Source organism: Microcaecilia unicolor, chromosome 8 (genome assembly GCF_901765095.1).
Source record: "Microcaecilia unicolor chromosome 8, aMicUni1.1, whole genome shotgun sequence".
Classification (NCBI taxonomy): Eukaryota; Metazoa; Chordata; class Amphibia; order Gymnophiona; family Siphonopidae; genus Microcaecilia; species Microcaecilia unicolor.
The window spans coordinates 153,498,196-153,518,198 of NC_044038.1; the positions used below are offsets into that span (position 1 = coordinate 153,498,196).

The 20,003-nt window shown below is 41.7% G+C and overlaps 1 protein-coding gene across 1 annotated transcript in view; it reads right to left on the reverse strand.

Annotated features, from left to right (window-relative positions):
• PDGFRB (platelet derived growth factor receptor beta) overlaps positions 1 to 20,003 on the reverse strand; it is a 95,430-nt gene that overhangs the window by 52,577 nt on the left and 22,850 nt on the right. Inside the window, exons 3-10 of the mRNA XM_030211629.1 lie at positions 18,572 to 18,868; positions 17,315 to 17,581; positions 14,050 to 14,177; positions 10,914 to 11,088; positions 7,365 to 7,557; positions 6,204 to 6,319; positions 4,624 to 4,747; positions 255 to 475 (exon numbers count right to left, since the gene is read on the reverse strand). Of these exons, the coding sequence (XP_030067489.1) occupies positions 255 to 475; positions 4,624 to 4,747; positions 6,204 to 6,319; positions 7,365 to 7,557; positions 10,914 to 11,088; positions 14,050 to 14,177; positions 17,315 to 17,581; positions 18,572 to 18,868 (1,521 nt within the window). The remainder of the gene's footprint in view (positions 1 to 254; positions 476 to 4,623; positions 4,748 to 6,203; positions 6,320 to 7,364; positions 7,558 to 10,913; positions 11,089 to 14,049; positions 14,178 to 17,314; positions 17,582 to 18,571; positions 18,869 to 20,003) is intronic.

The window sequence follows — 20,003 nt, forward strand, 5'->3', positions numbered from 1 at the left end:
ACTGAAATGAGAAAAAAAACAGTCAACCAATGCTGGAAAGGTGCCCAATGACACTTCTATAAAATCTCGCACTTTGGGTTTCTATCACAGTAGTGCAATACCCAACAGAGAGCTTATCTCAGGCAAACTTTTTGTCAGTGAAAGGACAGAAGGGCAATATGGGCAGGAGCCGGAGAAGAAAGAGAACCGGGTATTTGGAAGCTAAACTTGTGGACAAATTTAGACTGCTGTGGATGTGATCTGACAACACTCACACTGTGGTACCAAGGTGACCTCCTGATTGTCTGTACCCAAGATGTTCCTGGTAGAGCAACGCAGAGCCAGCGTTTCTTCCATATTCTGAAACGACAGCACGCTCTTCATCAGGTAGATTTTCCGGCCTTGTGGCTGCATGGAAGTAGAATTGATCTCCAAGTTCATTCCCTGGGAATTGTTTTCCAGTGCCTTCCAGGATTCCCATCCATGATTATTGCACCTTCAAGTTTGAAAATCAATGCATAACAAAGACAAAAAAGAAATATAAAACATTACACATTGAGGTTAATTTCATACCCCACTGATATTCAACACCATTTCATCGGCCAGGAACTACACCTGGCTGGTTAAATGGCACTTAGCCAGTTATCCATTAAATATCGCTAGTTAGCACCTAGCAGATAGCTGGTTATATTGTGCGATATAACCAGCTATCCACCAATGTTTGGTGTATCACTGGCTAAGTTTGGCAGCCACATTTGGCCACATAAATAGCAAGCCTATCTTTGGCCAGTGCCAACTTAACCGGCAAGCGATGAATAAAAATGGCCAAGTGCTAATAACAACATTAGTACTTGTATACGTTTCTAAGCAATGAAATTATATTGGTTAATAATAAACAGGGCGGGAGAAGCCTCAAGAAACTCCAAGCCAGCAGTTGAAAAAAGAGCAGGGCTTCTTCATCATTGGCAAAAAAAGCCTCCTCAATAAAGTTTAATTGTAAATAGTCTACTTTCAATAGCAAAAACTCTTTAAAAAAAAACAGTTTTAAATACTTAGCTGTGGAGTCTCTTTCTTCTAGCTATGCCAAAAAAACCAGACCGTGGTCATGGTCTGATTTTTCGGCATAGCTGGAAGAAAGAGACTCCACAGCTAAGTATTTAAAACTGTTTTTTTTTAAAGAGTTTTTGCTGTTTACTGTAGACTATTTGCAATTAAATTTTATTGTGGAGGTTTTTTTCCCAATGATGAAGAAGCCCTGCCATTTCAACTGCTGGCTGGGAGTTTCTTGAGGCTTTTTCCTCCCTGTTTATTATTAACCCATATAATTTCATTGCTTAGAAATGTATACAAAGAATCTTTTTTTTTTCCATTTATATGGTTATATTCTTTGATGCTTTTTCCTCATTTATTTTGTAGTTTGTAATATTAGTACTTGGCTATTAGTGGATAAAATAGAAAATTAGTTTTTACAACTGTGATAAAAAAGGCCTTAGTGAGTGGGAAGGACCCGAGTAAGGGCATATTAAGGCCTATTTTTACCACAGCTTAGTAAAAAGACTCCTAAGTGACCTGCTATAAAATTACCCTCTACATGTACACTACGTTAGTGAAGGGCCTCAGCCTATCAGCAACCTGTTCACTTTGGGTATTACACTTACCGTCCTATTTTCAGACCATAGGAGACAGCTGGGTTGTCAACTGCGGTCCACGTTGAACCCGGATATTCAATGTCGGGCTATTTCCGGTGACTGACATTGAACATTCGACTTAACTTTAACCGGCTAAACTGATATTCAGCGCTGGCCAGTTGAAGTCAAATTAGCCAAAGTTATTACATCTATTGTGGCTGCAAACTTGGCCAGTTTGACTTTTAAAATTGGTGAATTACCAGTTATATCACGAGATATAACGAATATCCTATCTTTAAGCCATTAACCAGTGATATTCAGCACTGGATAGCCATCAAAGTGTCATTTTAGTGGCCATATTCTTCTGAATATCGGTCTCTTATCATTTAAAATTCTCTCACACAACTGTATTAATGGACAATACCCTTATAGAATTCACTGTTTCCAAGTTCATTAGGGGGTTTCAATGTCAGAACCAGTCTTTTGGTGCATCTAATGTAAGTTCAAAAGGGTGATTCTATAACTGGGTGCCCTCATTTACATGTCACTTGGGTGCAAATATTTATTTATTAGGATTTATTTATCACCTTTTTGAAGGAATTCACTCAAGGCAGTGTACAGCAAGAATAAGTCAAACATAAGCAATAGACAATTACAGCACTAAAAATATTCAAATAACAATACAAAGTATGGCGTGGAGCGGCATAATTGAAAGAAGCGCCCAAGTTTTCCTTGCAGGACGTCCTAGCGAAGGGGCGGGGAAACCCGTATTATCGAAACAAGATGGGCACCCATCTTTCGTTTCGATAATACGGTCGGGATGCCCAAATTGTGAAATTTAGGTCGACCTTAGAGATGGTCGTTCTTAGAGACGGTCGTCCCCGATTTTTGGCAATAATGGAAACCGAGGAAGCCCATCTCAGAAACGACCAAATCCAAGCCATTTGGTGGTGGGAGGAGCCAGCATTCGTAGTGCACTGGTCTCCCTGACATGCCAGGACACTAACCGGGCACCCTAGGGGGCACTGCAGTGGACTTCAGAAATTGCTCCCAGGTGCATAACTCCCTTAACCTTGTGTGCTGAGCCTCCCAACCCCCCCCCCAAAAAAAACATTCCCCACAACTGTACAACACTACCATAGCCCTAAGGGGTGAAGGGGGCACCTAGATGTGGGTACAGTGGGTTTCTGGTGGGTTTTGAAAGGCTCACATTTACCACCACAAATGTAACAGGTGGGGGGGGGGGGGATGGGCCTGGGTCCGCCTGCCTGAAGTGCACTGCAGTACCCACTAAAACTGCTCCAGGGACCTGCATACTGCTGTGATGGAGCTGGGTATGACATTTGAGGCTGGCACAGAGGCTGGCAAAAAATATTTTAAAAGTTTTTTTAAGGTGGGAGGGGATTGGTGACCACTGGGGGAGTAAGGGGAGGTCATCCCCGATTCCCTCTGGTGGTCATCTGGTCAGTTCAGGCACCTTTTTGAAGCTTGGTTGTAAAGTGTGGGAGGGTGGGAAAATGTGGGATATAAATGCTATAAATAAATAAATATATAAAAAAAATGGACCAAGTAAAGTCGCCCAAGTGCTCGTCAGGGATGCCCTTCTTTTTTCCATTATCGGTCGAGGACGCCCACGTGTTAGGCACGCCCCAGTCCCGTCTTCGCTACGCTTCCGACATGCCCCTGTGAACTTTGGTCGTCCCCGCGATGGAAAGCAGTTGAGAACGGCCAAAATCGGCTTTCAATTATGCCTGATAGTATGTTATATTACAATGGCAACACAATACGTATTAAAACATTTTAATTGACAGAGAAGAAGCAAAGATGGAACATACAGATATGTAAGAGAGTAAGAGGAGTTAGAAAATAAGGGGACTAATTTAAACAAAACTGCACATGAGGTCAGAGAGGTAATTAAATATTATCTCAGCTAGGGTAGGATTAGATAAAATGTCCTACTACAGTATGTGCAGTTGGTGCCACTCCTTGTGTGTGTGTGTGTGTGTGTGTGTGTGTGTGTGTGAGAGAGACTAGACATCCTTTGCAATTCCAGCAGAGACATCCACACAACTCCCTGCCACACATGTGTAAATACAGGCACTCTCGTGGGTAAGTGTACCCTTGTGTGTGTAAGTGGCAGCAAACTCACTGAGCACTGTTTTGTAAGGGTGCTATGTGGTTCCTGACCCGCCATGCTCCTCCCATTGCCACGCCCCTATTCAGTTGTATGATAAGAGATTTACGCACATGTCTTTATAGAATAGTGCTGAGCAAGATGTGCGAGTAAATTCAAATTGGTGCCAATTAGTGCCAACTCCACCCTCAGAATACCCCCACAATAGCTGGCTTAACTTAGGTGCTCATTTTCAGCTGCGATAACTGTTTAAGTGACGCTGAATATGAGCAGATAGTCCGAAGAAGCGATTTAACTGGCCAGCAGCAGCTATTGGCTGGTTAAATCGTTTTCAATATGAACCAAATCTGCAAATCTGTGCCAATTAACGCCAATAAGCATAAATGTTGTGCCCTGTTAGTACGTAAAAGCCAATTCACACCTAATGTAACAATTAAATTAGGCATGTAGTTGGCATTATTCTGTAACCAGTGCATGAAATTTTGTGCACTAATCATGAAATTGGGTGGGCAAGTTTAGGGGGTCTTTTACTAAAGCTTAGCTTGAATTATCTGCAGTAGGGCCCATTTTATTCCTACGGGCCTTGCTGCAGATAGTTCGAGTTAAGCTTTAGCAAAACACCCCCTTAGTGAATTAAGGGGATACTGTGTTCTTCTGACCTAAAAATGCCCATGGGAATGCCTCTAAAAGTACCAACGTTACAGAAGACCATGGGTACAACCTTTTATTTATTTTAGTGTTCTTGCAATCCACATTTCCATGTTGACTAATGTAGTGTACAAAAAAGAGAGACTACAATTATCATAACTAAAAGCAGAACATGGTCACTTAAGCAGGTTCAGAGAAGAAAAAAAAAGGATGAATAATTCAATGTTAGTTCACCTTTTGAGGTCACTGCAGGCATACCAGGAGATTCCTGGCATAGGCATCCCTTCACTGATACAAGTCACGACATGTCCACCACTTTCTTGGTGGACATCTCTGAGCAGCAACACCTGGGCTGGTACTGTCCAGAGGAGGAAGACCCAGAAAAACAGAACCACAATGATCGTAATCAGCAAAGTTAGTTAGTTTTATGTACTTTATCTCAGAGTATAAAAATGATAAACATGCATCTGCTGTGAATAAGAAATTTATATCTGATGAGTGCTGTACATGTAATTAATTTATATCACTATGAAAGTTGTATGTACACCTTTAGGACTGTAATAAGCAACGGAGGGAGATATCACAACTTCCCATGACTACCAATGTTCAAATGAAAGATATTCATTGAATGTACTACAAATAATTATTGTTTTGTGAAAGTGCTTTGCAACAATGCTTTTTTTTTAAATACCTACCTCTTAATTCTTTACCACCATGACATTCATGCAGTGTTCAACAATTCTATGTCCTTCACTCAAAACCAATAAACCTTTTCAAATTCATTAGAAAACCTCAAGTGAGATTATTTTCCTTTACCAATTCCTCTACACCAGATAGCTTGGTGGTCAAACCCTGCTCTAAGTGAATTCCAGCTGCCCATTAATAGCAACGTTTTGGGACTTAGTATTACGGGATTTGCCAGTTATGGAGGGTGGTTTGAAAAGTGAAAGAATGGTCCTACACAAGCTTTCCTCACAGAATGAATTGATAATTAAACTGTACCCCTTTGCAATTTATAATCCTTTGCAATACAATAAGCAAGTACTAAGGCAAAAGGTTTGACTGTATACTGTTCAAATTTGTAGTCTTCTTCCACTCCCTTTTTTTAGGCTCCCAGCATCAATAATGAAGCTGCACAACTCAACAGCAAGTGAAAGCATTCAGTTCTTACTAACAATGGTAGTTATGGCATTTCACTCACAATAACACATAAGAAAAGAGTTCCAGATTTAAGTAATTGACTTTACTTGCTCTCTGAGTAGCACTTCTGTTATGTACTGTATTAAGTCCTTGCACTAAACAATGTCCCGGCTTGCAATTATCAACACTGATTGGCTTGTTATGATAATTAAGTTGCACATGCAATACAAAATATGTCCTGAATTGCATGTGCAACTCAAGTCACACTATATAGAATCATGGGGGGGGGGGGGGGGGGGGGGGGGCAGGATGAGTGCAGAACTTCTACCGGTAATATTTGGGGAGTAGTTGGTATTTGATATTTGGGGGAAATTAACTGTATGTTAACATGCAGGACAAACCTGTGATGTGCATTAATGCCACAGCAGTTAACGTGCATGCAATTAACTACATCTACTGTTGGTATTCACTTGGAACAGATAACTGATGGAGCATCCAAAAGAAGAATTATCACTAGATTTATGGATTGATCAAGACTAAAGTTTAGGTATACTTCGGAATAGGTGGGAGAAGTTGAATAAGGTTTGTTCTGAAGGCGGAGCTTCTGTGCATTGGTCTTGAGTTAAAGCTAATTACTAGGGTTATGTAGTTGATAACTGGCTTGGCCTTCTCACCATTTATCTGCAGGTTAAAAGAAGCTTCCTGTGTTTCATCCTCGTTAAATACTCGAATTGTATACAGTCCTCCCTCGTTCTCCTTCACCCTCACTAGGGATAAGTTACTGTGATATCTGGAAAAGACAGCAACAAAGATATGCAAACGCTCTTGAGTGTTGGCAGAAAAGACAACCATTTGCACCCAGAACAGACACTAAGAACAATAAATTACACTGTTTAGAGAATCTGAAGAGATGCCACCACTCTTCATTCACCAACAAACTCTCCGTTCAGAAGTCTAGTACAAAGTGCAAAGTTAGGATACATTTTAGAAGTTTTTATCCAATATAAGATTCAAACAGATACATTTTTTACTAAACATAATTATAATACAGTACATTATCTTGACTTAATAAACTGGGGAAAAATAAAAAAAACAAAAACAAAAAATACCCTGAACTAAACGGTGCTGCCTCCTCCCCAGGAGAAAAAAAAACTCAGTACTGTCAAATTTTTAAAATTCAAATCCTCACAAGCCTGCTCACACCGCTGCCTGCTCTAAATGTATATCCATGGAGGGTCACAGAAGTCCAAATGGGGCAGGTGTTGTCCCCAGTCTCTTCTGCCCTGTTGGGTCCCTATTTTAAAGCAGAATCAGTCGGCCCTGTGGCAAACACCATTTTATTATATGGAGGTGCAGCAAAATGGCTTATCTCCATACAACATAATGGTACCAGCCTCAAGGCTGGCTGATGCCATTTTGAAATAGGGACTCAGTGGGTCCGGAACAACTGGAAATTCCAATGGATGAGGTAAGGCGTATCTAAGAGGTAGAAGAGATGCAGGCAGACATATAGGAGGGAGGCGGCTTAAACTTTTTAAAATTCAGTAGTGCTTATGGAGGACAGGGCTGAGCTGAGGCTGGGACTGGGACTGGTGGTTGACATCACCAGTGGAAAGAAAATGAAATAGAAAACATTTTGTTTTCTTCCATTTTGTCATTCAAATGAGATGAAATGAACCCACAACCTTGTACAAAACTAAGATAATAGGAAACATCAGTAATTACTTTTTGAAGATCAAGTTTTCCCAACGCCTTGCTTAGATTCAACTCTACCATGTTGCACTCTGCCCCCATAGCTCTCCAGCCAAGCTCATATCAGTGTAAATCTCTCTCACCTATTTTCTGATATGATTTTGTCTGTAATCGAAATCTCATTGCCGTTGTCTGGAAGAAGAGTCTCATTGTCTTTCAACCACAGAATGGTTGGCTTTGGATAAGCTTCTATCTGCACATCGAAGAATCTGCTCTTGTGTAGGTCAGCAAATTTGGTACCATTTAGATCTGTCTGGAGTGTCACAAAGCCACGTTCTGAAAGAAAACGAGACCAATAATAGATAAAGATTTCATACATATGTTCCTTTAAATTCTCAAGGCCATTTGGAATTTTCTCTATGGTTGGAATTCTCTACATTTAACAAACCCCTGAAATACAAATTAACCCCCCTATTTACAAAGCCATGCTAGCGGCTGCCATATGGCAATGCCGACACAGCCCATTGAAAGTGAATGGGCTGTGTCAGCATTACCACACCAACAGCCACTAGCGTGGCTTTGAAAACAGCAGGAATTCTATATGAGGCATGTCTGCATTTAGGCATATCTAATGTGCATACAAGCGGAATGGGCGCCACTTATGCACGCTTGCCCAAATTGCTATTCTGTAAGCTCGCATGTAAGTGGCATAGCGTGCAACTGAAAGAGAAGAAACAGTCACAATAAGGGTGACAAAGGAAAGGGCAGCAGACGATGTCCAAAATAACACCCTTATTGAAACATCCAGAGACTCGACACAAGTCGTGTTTCGGCCCACAAAGGCCTTCCTCAGAAGTCTACAAACACATATATGTACAAATTAAAATCAATATAAATATAAAGTACAATAAAATATATTTAGATTGTTTCAAAAAATATAGTACATCGTTTTATATATATATATATATATATATATATATACACATTTATAGTCACATTCATACTTTGTTATTATTATTATTACTATTATTATGATTTTATGTTTTAAATATCAGAATACATGTTGCTTATATGTTTATCTGTTCATTTTATGTATTTATACTGTGTTGTGACTGTTTCTTCTTGGATCTTGGGAGGGTCACCCATCAACACACACATCTTATAGAATACTATCAGATACACTCATTGATTGACGGATCTAGGTGCATCTTTCTACTCCTGTCAATGACTTGGCATAAGCAGGCGTGTCTTCTTTTTGGTGCAATAAAGTGATTTGAGTTAGTTTTCCGCAATAACCTCAGGGCACCCTGATGCCATTATAGAACTGCCATTTCCCATGCTGCATCAGAGTGCCAAAAAGGATACAGCACTTTACAGAATTGCCACCAATGTTTCTAATTCTATGGGGCCGATATTCAGACCGCAAAAAAGTTACATTTTTCTATAGTTTGATTATTGCTGTGCACAGGCTTTTTGAACTCATTTTATATTAACCTCATAAATTCAAACTATTTAAGGCTTTTTTGAAATTAAATATGTTTGTTTTAGTGTGTTATGATCGAGTTTGCACTTTACATAATAACTGGGTTTTTGGAGAGGTAATTTTTTCTCAGATTTGAGTTGTTTCTTACCACTTATTTTTTTTCCGGTATCTAGTGAAACCAGTGATAATAGTCTATTTCTGTGGGTTAAGGAGCATTTGAGCTCACGCACTCCCACCCGGGTATTGGAGACACATAACTATTTAGGCACGGATCTGAAAAGGGGGCATGGGAGGGGTATGGGTGGGCCAGGGTCAGATCCACACAATATTATTAAGATGTCCTTTTACCAAGCTGCAGGAAAAATGGCCCCGCGCTAGCGGCAGGGGCTGGTTTTCCCATGCATCAGGGCCATTTTTAGCACAGCGGGTAAAAAAGCCCCCATACGAACATGGTCATGCGGTAAGAGAACTCTTATAAACATGGCCATGTGGCGTGAGCTCCTACAGCCACCCATGAGGTGGTGATGCCCGATTATCACTGGGTTATCGCCGTGCAAGCCATTTCTTGGGGTTTTCTTCTTCCCCTAGAAATGGCACACGCTCGGGGTGGGACTACTGGCGGCGGCCACATTGGACTTACTGCTGGTCTGTAAAAGGGTCCCTGAATGAGGCAGATCTGCACCTAAATTAGGAATGATTTACATCAGGTTTCAGTTGGGCACATGATAAGAGACATGATAGAGGTATATAAAATAATGAGTGGAGTGGAACAGGTGGATGTGAAGTGTCTGTTCACGCTTTCCAAAAATACTAGGACTAGGGGGCATGCGATGAAACTACAGTGTAGAAAATTTAAAACAAATCGGAGTAAATGTTTCTTCACCCAACGCATAATTAAACTCTGGAATTCGTTGCCGGAGAACGTGGTGAAGGTGGTTAGCTTAGCAGAGTTTTAAAAGGGGTTAGACAGTTTCCTAAAGAACAAGTCCATAAACCACTACTAAATGGAGTTGGGAAAAATCCACAATTTCAGGAATAACATGTATAGGATGTTTGTACGTTTGGGAAGCTCGCCAGGTGCCCTTGGCCTGGATTGGCCGCTGTCGTGGACAGGATGCTGGGCTCGATGGACCCTTGGTCTTTTCCCAGTGTGGCATTACTTATGTACTTATCTACTTACGCCCAGCGCAGAGCACCATTTGTACAAAAATGCTTAGCGCTTACTTTTTTCGGTGCCCAAATTTGAGCACCATTCACTGAATTTAGTCGCTGAATATCCCTCTCGCCGGCACTTATCTGGTTAAAAACAACTGCTAACTGGTTAAGGGACCCTTTTACAAAGGTGATTTTCTTGTGTGCCAAGGCCACCTCTTAGTGTGTCTGCCAAAAAGCCGAATTTCTATTTTTGGCAATAATGGCCAGACGCTAAGTCCAAAATTAGCACCTGGCCATTTACCGCATGAACCCTTACCGCCTCCTATTTACTTGATGGTAATGGCTCACGAGCTAACCATGCAGTAATCAGGCAGTGTGCGGCAAGGTGGCCGCACTGCTGATTACTGCTGGGAATGCCCCCGCTGTACAAAATAAAAAATTAATTTTCTACCGCAGGAAACTGCGCACGCCAACTTCACAACTACCGCTGAGCTCCTGCGCTGCCCTGGTGGTAGGGCTGATTTGGCGCATGCTACCCGTGTGGTAGCCTTACCATGCCTTTATAAAAGGGCTCCTAAGTGCCTTTCAATGTCAGTCCCTTAGGTCCTCTTTTACTAAACCGCGTAGGCGCTTATGCAAGCCCAACATGCGCCAAAATGGACTTACAGCCTGACCACCGCATGGCTCGTGCAGTAATTTCATTTTTGGCATACGCCCACTACATTTGTCTGAAAAATAATTTTTATTTTCGGACACACGTAGCGGACGCGTGCCAAGTGGCATCTGACATGCGTAGGTCCTTATCACCAAAATTCTTGGTCTATGGCTTGAGGTAAGGTCAGAAACCCAAAATGGATGCACGGCAATTTTGATTTTGTCACACATTCATTTTCGTGAAAAAAAGAGGCCTTTTTTACAGGCACGCTAAAAAATGATTCTGCATGCGCCCAAAACCCCTGCCTACACTACCGCAAGCCACTTTTCAGCATGTCTTTGTAAAAGGACCCATTAGTTTTCATAAGCTCTATAGCAAAACGCAAAAGTGGATACCTACCAATCACGGTAACTGTGATGGATTTCACGTCTGTGTTTCCATTAACCATTTCAGAAGCACTGCAATTGTACGTTCCTGAATCTTCAAGCTCAGCACTGCGGATGGTCAGGATAGAGCGAATATCTCCATAAGGCCCAGATAAAACATCTGTAAGAAATTCTACTGACTTGCCCATCTGCCAAAGCAAGGAGGGGGGGAAAAACACATTATATTAAGTCCTCCTCAGGGAAAGAATAAAGACGTGGCATGAGTCATGCTGAAATACACTTTCAAAAGGGATGATGAAAAAATAGTAAACCTTTAATCCTAAAATAAGGCCACTTACTGTCTCATGACATGCATATATTTCAAAGGAATTTATGTTTGTTAAAAAAATAACATTTTATCTGTACTAATCGGCTGAGAATTGTCTTCCGCCATGAAGCGACACGACTGTACATAACTCAGCAGCCCTCCAGCAGCCCCTCCTACAGTAATTTCCAACAGAAAACTCAGCAGAGGTGACCAAATATCAAGCGTGATGTCACTCAGAAAACTGGTGCAAAGACCATGGGTTAAAATTACACACAGAGGACAATTCTGTACAAGGCGTGCCTGTATTTTTGGTTTGCCAATGCGAGTTTGTGTTAGTATTCTCTATCAGCAACAGGGCTCCCTGATGCGTTTTAAAACTGGTGATCCCCATACTGCATTGGGACACCCAAGGAAAGTTGCCAATATACAGAATTGCCATCATGATCTTTGTTCCAGATAGAATAATCTTCAAAATGCATTTACCTAGGTAAAAGGACAGTCTATAAGTTGCTGAAAGGAGATGGGATTTCTGTAGTTACAATCAAAGTGGTTTACATATTCTGGAATCTGGCCAGTTAAATGGTACTTAGCCAGCTATCCAGTGATATTCAGCAAGAGATAGCCGGCTCTCTTCCACTGAATATTTCCAGTTAGTGCTTAGCAGATAGCTAGTTATATCGTGCGATATAACTGGCTATCAGCTGATTTTCAGCGCATTGCCAGCTAAGGGGTCCTTTTACTAAGGTGAGCTGAAAAGTGGCCTGCGTTAGTGTAGGCGTGTGTTTTGGATGCGCACAGATCCATTTTTCAGTGCACCTGTAAAAAAGGCCTTTTTTGGGGGGAGGGGGGGGAGACTGAAAATGGACGTGAGGCAAAATGAAAATTGGCACACATCCATTTTGGGTCTGAGACCTTACCGCCACCCATTCACTTAGCGGTAAGGTCTCACATGTTAACCAGGCGGTAATGGTCAATGCGCATTCAAATGCCAATTACCACCCGCACGCCAGAAAATACAAATATTTTCCGGCGCACGCAGTGGATGCGCATAAAAAATGAAATTATCGCCTGGGCCACATGGTAGCCGGGCGGTAATTCCAAATTGACACATGTTGGGCACAAGTAGGCACCTACGTGGCTTTCTGAAAGGGTCTCTAAGTTTGGTGGCCAAATCTGGCTGCATCAATAGCAGGCCCATCTTTGGCCACTATGAAGTTTGTCAGCCAGCGCTAAATATCGACTTGGCCAGCTATGTTCTCAGGAGTCAAAAATAAACTGGATATTCAATGCCAGTCACTGGAAACAGCCTAGCATTGAATATCTGGGCTCAGTGCTGACTGCGGGAGGCACCTCCTACGATCTGAATATTAAGCCTATTATATACAGGTACCTGGGGCAATGCATGGTTAAGGGAGTTTGCACAAGGTCACAATGAGCTGCAGTGGGAATCAAACCAAGTTGCCTTGGTTCTGAGGCTGCTACACTTACCACTGGGCTGCTAAAAGTAGGTGCCCACTGTTACAGACTAGCACATACCCAGATCAGCACCCAAATCATAATTAGTGCCAATTAAATGTTTGTTATCGCCAATAATTAAATCATTGAAGTCTATTAACTAATTAATTTGGTTGCCAATCTGGGACCCGTGCCCAAATTTGGGTGACTGTGATAGAATCCAGGGGGTAAAAGTTTAGATTGTAATTTAGAAGTCATTTTTACATATAACATCGCAGTTCACGCACAGCAATGGAGTACATGTGGGTAAAAGTACGTAATTCACGTAAGCTTTTACCCATCACAGAGGCGTTCCTACTGGTGGAGATGGGGAGGGGTTTGAACTTACGCACACAGATTTGTATTTTCAAATATACGCACATAGATTTCCTTGAAAATTTGGTGCATGTTAAGCAACAGAGGTAAATGTGTGCCGGCAGTTTCAGTGGGATAATTTTAAAAGGGAAAGTGTGTGCACACTTTTCCTTACAAAAGTGCTGTAATGTATGCAAACTTCAATTATCCTTGTTGTGTGCTTGACAATTAATGTCCTGTGTACTAAAGCCTTAGGGGGGAAATTCTATATATGGTGCCAAACGTCAGGCGGAACTTCTGTACCAAAAATTTGGCATGGAAAAATTGTTCAAATGTAGGGCCGCTTGGGGGGGGGGGGGGGGAATTCCCCAGGGCCCGGCATCCAAGGGGGTCCCGCCTGGCGCTAGCATTACTCTCCTGTTTCTGTGCGCGGCAGCACTGTAGAGCAGAGTACTTCCTTCCTGCCGCATCCAAAGAGGCTGTTTGGATGCAGCAGGAAGGAAGGAAGGACTCTGCTCTGTGGTGCTGCCGCACACAGGAACAAGAGAGCTGTGCTAACACCGGGTCCAGGGGAAGTTTGCTGTGCGCAGTGACAGGAGCAGGACAAGTAAGCAGGGTGGCAGTGGGGTGGGTGGCAGTGGGGTGGGTGGGCCCAGGGGGTGCAGGGTGGGTGGGCCCAGGGGGTGCAGGTGGAGGGGGACTGACCTGTCTGGAGAGGGGGCAGGCCCATGGGGGGGTGGTTGCCCAGAGCCCAGCTTTGTCTCTCGGTGGCCCTGTTTAAATGGATGCAAGGCACTGAAACAGGGCATAAACAGCAGATTCATGTGAAAACACATGCACCCATTTATAGAATAACGCCTAAGTGTTTCTGCATAGATCTGCAAATGGGGCATGGCCATGGGAGGGGCATGGGCAGGTTACCCTGATAGAATTTGAAATGTCAATGAAGGCATAATGACCTCACGCTAATGATCAAGCTCTGTACTAAACCATTTGCTAATTAGCAAGCACACACTGGTCAATCATTACTTACCATCTTACGGGGGTACTCCCAGTTGAACTGCACCACTTCATTGCCAGTGCTTGTGCATATAACAGTGAGGTTCTCACCTTGTTTCACGAAAGTCTGCACTGCACTGATGGACAAATTGATGGATGAGACTAAGCAAGAGAAAATAAAAAACAAGTGAAGGGACTGAATCTGGTGCCAACGTAATAGACAAAAACCGGGCTACCAAGCTTTATTCTCCTAAAATAGAGCACAGTGATTTGTTCTTGACTTCATACAGTTTGAACATAAGTAAATGAAGCTAGCAAACAATAAACTCAGTACAACAGAAAGGTCAAACTTCTTTCTTGAGCTGAATGCATACTTAACTATGGTGAAACATATTTAATGCGGCGGGGGGGGGGGGGGGGGGGGGGGGGAGAGAGAGAGAGAGAGAGAGAGGGGCATTTGTAAGTTTAATCTTTGAAACCCCCTGAAGCAGCTACTGAAGTGAAACACATATTTCAGGGCAACCAATTGTTTTAGTGAATATTTTGGACAACAAACATTTCAGGAATGTGGTCCCACAAGACTTCATATGAATAATTTGACTTTCGTTTTCTTTGTTGTTTTTTTTATGTGTTTAGATGGTTATTTTAAAAGCTCTATTCTTGTTTTAGATATCTAAAAACTGGCATTTAGACATCCATACTGCATGGACGTCCAAATCTCAATTTTTTAGGATATGGACATCTAACACTGCATTACATCCATATGGCAAGGGGACGTAGTCTAGTGTGTTCTGGGTGAGACTAGGGAGGTCCCAAAATATGGACATCCAACTCCAATCACAGAAGGGGAAGGGACGTCCATGTCTAGAAACATTGACAACCATATTTAGACCTGGTACTTGTCACATCCAGGTTACAGAAAGCTGCTGTCCATGGAAGGGATTAAGGCATGACACTTCCTTAATCCCTCAGTGGCTGTTGTCTCCCTCCCTCTCCCTTGAATGTGAAACCTGCATGGGATACTAGGCTCTATGACATCAGGTATTATGGACAGTGAGGTAAACTGAGAACCAAGGGACCCAGGTTCAAATCCCACTTTAGCTTTTTTTTTTTTAATTGTGAGCCCTCCAGGGACAGAAAAACACCTACTGTACCTGAATATATAAATCATCTGCATGCCTGAAAGCTATTGAATTGAGCATGCCCAACATCTATTAAAAAGACTGCAGTCTGTACAGAATATTGCAAGTCATTTAATCTTTTCTCTTTAAAAATATAGTAAGATAACTCCTTTTTTTTTTCTTTTACTGCATCGGCTCTCCTTAGAAGCCAGAGTTCTCTACAAACTTTACAGTCTGATAATTACAGTTCTTTAAGGCACAGTGTCAAAGTATATGCTTCAATTTATCTGTAAGCGAGCAGTCAACCAATATCACCTAACATGCAATTCAATGGTTTTATCCTTTCCAAATCCTAGAGGTATTTCATTTATGAAAGTGTTTTCTTCTTTATTTTCTTATCAATGTGCTAGTGCTTGGTCTACTCTACCTAGTGAGATATGACTTTAGCTATGCTATTTTTTTTAAAAAGCTATCAAAACTGTCCTGGTTCAAAAATATCTTCTACTAAGATAACATTAGGTTTGTTATTAGCATGTCTTTTTTCTTGTATTAATCTGTAATTTGCTAGATATATAATCTAGCCTTCTTGTTTGTAATGCACTTAGAACCACTGGCAGGAATTAGTGGAATATGAAAGGCATAACTGTAACTGTACATTTAGGTACAGTAGGCATTTTTTCTGATTCTGGAGGACTCACAATAATTAAAAAAAAAAGACGAAGTGGGATTTGAACTGTTGGTTCTCAGTCCAATGCACTAACCATTAGGCTAACTCTCTGTTCTGTATAGATGTCTGTATGGCCATCTACAGACTTCAATAATTGATGGCTATTACTTTATATACTGGTAAATTGCAATATCATAATATTCTTCTGTACCAGATATGTACCAATCTCAATATAACTACTATTTAAAGACATTATTTATTTATTTAGCAGAAACCCATCAGTGGTGACACTCGAGACTTAATGTTGAGTTTTGTTTCATCTGTCTCATCATTGACTCCAAGCAAGAGTACAACGTTCCCTGTGAGGTGAAGTCACTGCAACAAAAGACGTCACCTCGCAGGGAATGTTTTACTCTTGCCAGGAGCCAATATAAGCACCATCACAGTGGAGCCCATACATGGCTGGTAATTTCACTTTGGAGAGACGGTCCTAACCCGAGTCCCTGAAGAAAATTTCTTACTGAAACCAGCGGTGTCGGGCGTTCTTCAAAGCAGGAAAGTGCGGTGTGATCACAATGTTTTCTTGAAGTTATATCCATGTTGGAGCCTAGGCGTCATTAAAAGTTTCATTGACACTGGACTCACAAGATAAGTACTTTCTCATTTCTATGCATATGCTGGCTTTGTATATGTTGTTACCTTTTGTGCACATTGGATTTGTTAGCACATTTTGGGCACATTATTGCACAAAAGTAATACCACTGGGATTGAGTTGACCCGATGAATGAAGTGCAATATTTCACCCTTTAGTGATCTTAAGTGATTACCACGTGGGTGTGGAATAAACTCTAAGGGCGTTCCTCCTTTAACATAGTAACATAGTAGATGACGGCAGAAAAAGACCTGCACGGTCCATCCAGTCTGCCCAACAAGATAACTCATATGTGCTACTTTTTGTGTATACTCTACTTTGATTTGTACCTGTGCTCTTCAGGGCACAGACCGTATAAGTCTGCCCAGCACTATCCCCGCCTCCCAACCACCAGCCCCGCCTCCCGCCACCGGCTCTGGCACAGACCATATAAGTCTGCCCAGCACTATCCCTGCCTCCCACCACTGGTTCTGCCACTCGATCTCGACTAAGCTCCTGAGGATCCATTCCTTCTGCACAGGGTTCCTTTATGCTTATCCCACGCATGTTTGAATTCCGTTACCATTTTCATTTCCACCACCTCCCGCGGGAGGGCATTCCAAGCATCCACTACTCTCTCTGTGAAAAAACACTTCCTGACATTTTTCTTGAGTCTGCCCCCCTTCAATCTCTTTAATCTTTCAGTGCTCGCTCCTGGTTCTATTTTAGCATTTGTACATTGATTTATCAGTGAGCTTTGGATTTTTGGTTTGGATATATAGATGGGGACAAGATGAGTAGTATAGGAGTATGAGACTGATCTTGGTTTACTAGTTTTATGCCAAGATCCACATAAAATGAGAAATGACCAATAACTCACCTACAATGCTGAAAACATAGAAGTGTTCAGAGTAAACTTCTTTCCCATCAAACGTTGCTTTGCACATGTAGGTTATGTCTTCAAAACGTCCTGTGAACCCTTGCTGCTTATTATATACCGCAGGAACCAGGTTTTCTGATTTCTTCTCATGTAATGTAACAGATGCCATGGGATTTGTCACGCGGCACGGAATGGTTGCCTCTTTGAGGTTTGTTTGGAAAACAAACTCTGCATTAGACTCAGTTGGTATGAACCACAAGGAAGGATCTATGAAAGAGAATTGGAAATGGTTTGAAAATGTACAAATAATGAAAATCGAGATTGAAAGAAAACCCTTACCGACCAAAGGAATAATACAAAATGCAGGGAACTTTGATCCTGGGGAACTGGGTTTGATTCCCACTGCAGCTCCTTGTGACTCTCGGCAAGTTGCTTAACCCTCCATTGCCCCAGGTACAAATAAGTACCTGTATATACTAAGTAAACCGCTTTGAATATAGTTGCAAAAAGAACACAGAAAGGCAGTGTATGAAGTCCCATTCCCTTTCCCCTTTCCTTTATCATTACCTAGCACAAACAATTTTTGATGGATTTTATAGAATTAGTTTCTATAAGTGGCCGCAACCTTATTAATGAACTACTTTCAAAACTATACAGAATAAGTTGCGTTCTTATTATTTTATGTATACAGACTTTTTATTCTAAGTTTTACGAGGAAAAGGCTTCAGATGCTCAGCTGATTATTTATTTAACGTGTATTGCATTTTTTTCCTCAAATATGCCCTGAAAACCTCCAGAATGAACCCCTTTATAGTTTTCTTCTTTTTTTATACTATTTTCTTAGTCTTTTTTTCTTTATTTATATATTTCTACAATCAACTTTGCAAAATCTTAGCAATAATTCTCTTAAGGGCATCACATATACTTAGCTTCTCATATCTGCTGTTAGCAGAGGTTTGCTCAACAGAGCGCCTTCGTTTCATTCCTTCTTCAGGAGACAAACCGTGCCCAACAATATCTTCTGTGTCCCTGACTCCGGGCAAGTCACTTAACCCTCCATTGCCCCTGGTACAAAATAAGTACCTGAATATATGTAAACCGCTTTGAATGTAGTTGCAAAAACCTCAGAAAGGCGGTATATCAAGTCCCATTGAAAACTGGCACGCTATATAAGTAGACATATTTATTCGTTAGGATTTATTTACCGCCTTTTTGAAAGAATTCACCTAAGGCAGTGTACAGTAATATAAAACCCACCTGGTACAAAAATATAAACCTTTGCTTTTTCTCCATCTTCTACATCTTGAGAGTGGTTATAGGCACATGTATATTCTCCTGTGTCATTGCCTGTAACGTTCTGCAACGTGAGCGTGCTAGTGAAAACATCGTCTTTGAACTCCTGTTGTGTGGCCAAGGGATGCACATCATGTTCCCAGAACACCTCTGCCTCGCCAAAGCACGTCAGGGAAAAAGTCGTGGAGAAATTGAGAACTAATTCAGGGCTGTCTGGCAAAATGTGAAGACTCTGGCTCTGAGAGAGCAGCACCATTAAACCTTCAAAGGAAAACATTTTTGAGTTAGTAAGACAGTAAAAATAAAACAGGGAGATTGATAGTTACAGAAATCTGAGTGCCTGAGGGGTCCTTTTACTAAGGCGTGGCAAAAGGTGTCCTGCGGCAATGCAGGCGTGTGTTTGTGGCACGTGCCGGGCCAGTTTTTACCGCATCTGGGAAAAAGGGCTTTTTTTTCAATGGGCCAGGAAAAGGGCCTGCAGTAAAATTGAAACCAGCGCATGCCTATTTATGACCTGAGCCCACCCATTCATCAAGCGGTAAGGGCTCACGTGCTACACGCGTAGTGACTGGTCAGCGCGCGTCAACTGCCGATTAATGCCAGAAACACGGTAGAAAACAAAATAATTTATTTGTCCCAGTGTTATGGTGCCAAATCTGAAATTACCACCAGGCCTAGGTGTGCTAGTCTAGCGGTAGTCTCGTTTTGGCTCACGCTGCACGCGTATAGAGCCTACCACGCCTTTGTAAAAGGGACCCTGAGTTAGGTGCCTCGGTTTGAGTCACCTGAAGTTAGGTGAATTTTCAGTTGAACATAAGGACCCTAAGTTTTGTGTTACATAAGTACATAAGTATTGCCATACTGGGACACACCAAAGGTCCATCAAGCCCAGCGTCCTGTTTCCAACAGTGGTCAATCCAGGTCACAAATACCTGACAAGATCCCCAAAAAAGTACAAAACATTTTAAGCTAACCTGTTTCAAAAGGCATACCCTACTGATCCAATTTAAATGCTCAAACCCTGCAACACATCAAAACCAAAGTACGTAATGGACACAACACAACCCTTCCGCTTTACGGTTCCCTAATGAGACTGTTCCACGCGAACCTATCTTACCACAATATCATTTTGTATTTGTTCACACTGGAGTCTGCGAAAGCCTCTCCGGTACTATGCTGCTTATCCCAGAAATAGTGGATTTTCCCCAAGTCCAATTTAATAATGTCTATGGACTTTTCCTTTAGGAAGCCGTCCAAACCTTTTTTAAACTCTGCTAAGCTAACCGCCTTTACCACATTTTCTGGCAAGGAATTCCAGAGTTCAATTACACATTGGGTGAAGAAATATTTTCTCCGATTCGTTTTAAATTTACTACATTGCAGCTTTCATCGCATG